This window comes from Nematolebias whitei, chromosome 1 (genome assembly GCF_014905685.2).
Source record: "Nematolebias whitei isolate Nwh7 chromosome 1, NemWhi1, whole genome shotgun sequence".
In the NCBI taxonomy this organism is placed as follows: Eukaryota; Metazoa; Chordata; class Actinopteri; order Cyprinodontiformes; family Rivulidae; genus Nematolebias; species Nematolebias whitei.
This window is the reverse complement of record NC_056498.1, coordinates 48,844,890-48,850,014: the sequence shown is the minus strand read 5'-3', so window position 1 is coordinate 48,850,014 and position 5,125 is coordinate 48,844,890. Positions and strand designations below refer to the sequence as shown.

Genomic DNA, 5,125 nt, shown 5'->3' with positions numbered 1-5,125 from the left:
TACGCGTATACATACGTACACATACGCGTATACATACGTACACATACATGTATATATACGTATACATATACCTATATATACGTATACATACACGTATATATACGTATACGCCAAAGACTCCATCTTAGCACCAATATGACTGGTTTGTTCCACTTTGGAGTAAGCTGTTTGGGGGAAGAATCAGTTTTGTGTTGTGCGTCTCCTTGACTGATGAAGCCTTCCGGATGGAAGGTGAAACGTTTCAGCAAAAAAAGAAACTGTCCAGAAGACCTGACTGAAAATTGTTGGGATTGTGTACCTGGATTATTGAGCATGGACTTTTTTGTACACATAATGGTTGTGAAGAGAACCCATCCATCATTAAATGGGCAGAGCCTCCGTGTCCAGTTGTCACCTTGAGCTCCCTGTGAATAGCAAGCAGCCATCAGGGCACTAAAACGGTCAGTCGTTAGGTTGATGGTCCTCCTTTATCACGTGAACAGCTAGTTCTAGCTGTCAACAGCAAACTGGTTGATCCACTATGAGAAGAGGCTATTTATAAGACCGTTAATTGCATCTCCTCAGACTGAAGAAGGCTTCTGGATTAAAGACGAAAACGTTTCAAAGTTGTTAGAATCTGACGCCTTGTTTTCAACTGGTGAGGACAAACTGCCACGTGAAGATCACACCAGCTCATTTTACCCTCTGACCAAACGAGCAGCACCTTCGGTTCTCTCTCAGGAAGCTTTGCGTGTGGCAGGTTTAACCCATGAACCCAACAGGAGGAGGTCAAAAGTTCAGACTGGGTCTGAGCGCCTGCTGCAACACCTACCTTTGTCCTTCCATTTATAGAGTAGTTCCCCAGTTTGCCGTTGCAATGTCTGATTATGTCGTCCATGCGACTCATTAGGAACTGGATCTTCTCGCAGCCGGCCTCACTCCCCTCGATCCACGTGATCTTGTCCCCCCGGATGTCCTTCGTGGAGTCGCTCTTCTGGCTCACCAGCTGCCCGTCCGTGAACCTGCCGGTCTTGTACAGGGCCTTGACGTTGTCCAGGACGCTCAGCCCGGTCTCTGCTCCCAGGAAGGTGTCCACCACGCAGATGCCGTGCTTGTTCATGCACGGGACGATGCACTCCGTGGCGAGTTTCTGCGGGGACAGGCTGCTGGTTTGTCCGTTAGGTGTGGCGGGGGTGTTGAGTCCCGCGTCCCCAGCTCTGTCCCCGGCTGCCTCCGTTGCGGGCTGTTCGGGGCTCGTCGTGTCTCGGGTTTTGTCCTTGTCCTCCTCCGACTGTCCCGGCTTCTGTTTGTGCAGGAGAGCCGCCTTGTTGTCCGCCTCCTTACAGACGAGCTTGTGCTTCTTCCAGTCCTGCTTCTGGTGCTCCTTGCTGCAGTAGAAGGAGCTCCGGCACCTACCGCACTTCAGGAGGTTCTCCATCTTCCCACAAAGTTCACAGTACTGCCGGTCCCGGTCCAAATCGTTCTGCTGCTTTTCCATGTCGGAGGCTGTTCAGTTGTTGCGCTGCTCCTCGATTCAGATTCTTCGCACGCGCGCCCCGCTAACCGTCCGGGGGGAAAACAGCCTCTCTCTGCCTCGCAACGCGGAAATAAAACTCAAAACCACGCCATTTTTTCATACTCATTCCGTCTCCAAACGCTCTATCAGTGGATTAACGCATCGATGTGCGCCCAGGGACGAGGATTCAGAGGTGGGTCGAGGTCTTCGGGAGGCATTTTAGCAGGCTAGCTGTTGGTGCGACGTCCGTGTGTACTGCATGGCGCAGCTGCGTGTGCCGTTTGCTTGTGGACACGCCCACTCTGACGTCTACGCACAGGCACCGCCTCTCGCGCTGCCTTCAGGAACCGTCGAACAAATGAAGCACTGTTGTGGACACGTGGAAGCTACTTAAATTTTAATTAATTAATTTAGGCTAAACCAATTAGCATTCAAATTAGCTCCACGAAATATATTATACCCATAAAATACCCATGGATGTATTTTTTTAATCACTTGTACCACACAATACACTTTGTCTATGTTATAAACGTTTTACTGTATATGAATTATTAGAAGAAGGAAAAAAAAACACTTACTGGCTTTGTTTGCTTTTTCCTCCTTTGCTGACAGACGCAAAATTCGACTCTTAAGTTAACACTTCATTGACATTAAACTCAGCATGTGGAAGGTTCAAAGGTAGTGCAATTGTAGCACGTGAAGGCATCTACATTTCCAGTGTTTTCTTTATATAAAAACAAATATATATTTTGCATGAAGAGAATATTGCTCCTCTAACTGAAAGATCAGTATTGAATCATTTTCTTGAAGTTTATTACTTATTAGAGTGCGTATTAAGAATGTGAGGGTCGATAATCGGTCCGACATTGTCCAAGTATGAAAACTTAAATTATATAGTACTACATTTCCCATGGTGCCTTTCGATTCGTTCTACGTTCGTAAAAAGCGCAAGATCCTGACGTATGTCTGTACGAGAGCGCCTGTTTAAAAAAAACGTACATTTATTTCGTGGTAACAGATGCATAGACTTCATTTAATAATTTTATTTGCTTAGATATATAATATTTATCTGAACGATTGAAAGTTCGTTTGTCTAATAATCGCATTAATATCTAAAGTAAATGCACGGAGGCTAAAACCAAAACAGTTAGCATCTTCTGTAGCCTAGCTTTGATTCACTAAAAGGAAAACCCGCTACGAAGAAGAAGGCATGAACAAGCGTGAGGGTAAGTTCATCGTTATGAGACTTAATTACTAATAACTAGGGCTCTGTAGACGAGTTGTATGAGATGCGAATTCAGCTATCTAACTTGGCTTTAACATTAATTTGGAAAGTTTACTTTGAACTGCTTGCTTTGCTATCTAGTCCGGACAAGCCATTAATCAAAATAAGAAATAAAGAAGTAGCATAACTGCTTGCGAAAAGACCGAGTACAATAAATTTGATTAAAATTAACTTCATACATATGTCAAAACACAGGTAGACCAAAATAAGCATTTTGTTAGCAATAAACTAAAGCTATCATAATTTTCTGACTTGTTTTATTCCATTAAGATAATGTAATAGGTCAAAGGTTAATTAAAGGTTTCAAATGTCAGACTACTGACATGAATGTGTGGAGATTATTATTTAATTGCAATTATAGTTTTGTTGGTTATTTTGAACCTAAACGTTTTGATACCAAAGTAGAGGTCAGTAAATATAATCCTAATTTTGTTAGATTTGCAGTTTTTTCTGTTTGTGTGTGTGCATGCTCACTGGGACTCCAGAAATTACAACAAAACACATAATATTGTGATTTTTTTAAATTCATCCATCCATCTGTCCATCCATTCATCCATCCATTATCTTCAGTTTGTTCCGGAGACCGGACCGGGGGCGGGTCGGGGAGACAGCTTTAGCAGGGACGTCCAGTTATCTCTTTTTACAGCCACCACTCATCTGGAAGGACTCCAAGGTTTTCCCTAGCCAGCTAGTCTCTTCAGGGCGTCCTGGATCTTCCCTGGGGCCTCCTCTCAGTTGCACATGCCCAGAAATACTCCGATGGGAGGTGTCCTTGTGGTTCTAGAACCCATGTCACGCTTTGAGGCGAGCCTGACTATATTCGGTACATTTAAGCCTCATGCACCAGCTCAAGCTCCTTCCATATCGGAAAGGTGGATTGACCCAGGATTAAGCTTTGATAAGCCAGAGTCAGAACCCCAAGGACACCGCCGTCGACAGCCACCACTTTGCACCTGACCCGTAAGGCTCCTCCAGCACGTGGTGGGTCCACGGTGAGGTGAGCCCATGTTGCCCGAGCCTGACCAAGCCCCTTGGGTTGAAGCCCCGTCCCTAGGTGCTTGTTGACCTGGCTCTGTGGTGGGACCCTGGTAATCCACGTGCGGGTGAGGGACGTGACCACCTTGCTATCCTCCGTCATTACTTTGGTCAAACCGAGTTTCGGCATCCCCCAGAAACCAACAGAAGTCAAATGTGTTTGTCATTGAATTCTTTCAGCTGCTTCACCGGACTTCTTCTGCATTGTTTCAGGTGACGGATGCTCAAGGAAAAATCTTGATGCTTCACAGGAGCGTGACGCAAGTGCCAACTCCTCCTCACCGGTCATTGCTGCCTTCAAAGGTAACAACATCCCTTGATGTCCGACTGCACTTTTCACCCACCTGATTATTGTTTTTATGCTAAAAGTGAAACCAGTCTCTCTGTCCTTAAAGTTTTTCAGCAGGAGCTCGACACCAAACACGACAAGTATGAACGACTCGTTAAGATTAGTCGGGACGTCACCATTGAGAGCAAGAGGACCATTTTCCTCCTGCACAGAGTAACCAAGTGAGCACTGTTTTAGAGAAACGCAAACATTTAAACATTCCATTTATATGAGCCATCAAAATCCATTTAATAAATGTCATCCCTTTTTTTTTAAACAAGAAATTGCTTCAAAACTTGTTATAAGCACGACTGAATCGTGAGTGAGCATCTGTGATGCATTAGATTGTTTAGGATTATGAATGTCAAAACATAAATGCAGAAACGAATTACCATAAGAAAGCAGCTATGAGTACTAATGATGTTTTTTATCTCTTGCAGTAGGCTAATTTAGAAATTATTATTTATCGGGGATGCAAACTGTAAAGGTTTAGCTTCGTTTTTCAACTATGTTTGCAGATAAAATGTTACAAATAGCCACCAGAGGAATTTAGAAACATGCGTCAAAGTTTTAACTTTTAAAACTGTCAAGAGCAGGAAAAACTAGAGAAATCTGTCCCTTTTCAAAAATAAACAGAATTCATACTCCCCTCGTGGAATGACGGTCCAGATTTCTGCTGATGATTAAATGTGACGTCAGCAGCAGGTTTCAGTGTCAGTGAGGCAAAAAATCTGCTGCTTCTATAAAACTGTCGTTTTTTTTCCAAGTCCTGCTCTCTGAGCATTTTATTTATTTTGAGTTGAAGTTTGCTTCCTTTGCCACAGATGTTAAACTTGAACAAACAGTATTTTTATATTCATTCAACCTTGATTTAGACAGAGAAGTCACATTGAGCCTAGAAGGCTCTTTTACATGTGAGATCTATTTAGACAGACAAAAAGTAGTGAAACTAGACACATGTAGGAATTGGAGGTCAAAAAAA

At 43.6% G+C, this 5,125-nt stretch overlaps 1 protein-coding gene across 1 annotated transcript in view; it reads right to left on the bottom strand.

Annotated features, from left to right (window-relative positions):
* The window catches only part of egln1a (egl-9 family hypoxia-inducible factor 1a), a 34,173-nt gene extending 32,404 nt beyond the window's left edge, over positions 1-1,769 (bottom strand). Inside the window, exon 1 of the mRNA XM_037678102.1 lies at positions 812-1,769. Within this exon, the coding sequence (XP_037534030.1) occupies positions 812-1,477 (666 nt within the window). The 5' untranslated portion in view covers positions 1,478-1,769. The remainder of the gene's footprint in view (positions 1-811) is intronic.
* Between the last annotated feature and the right edge of the window lie 3,356 nt (positions 1,770-5,125).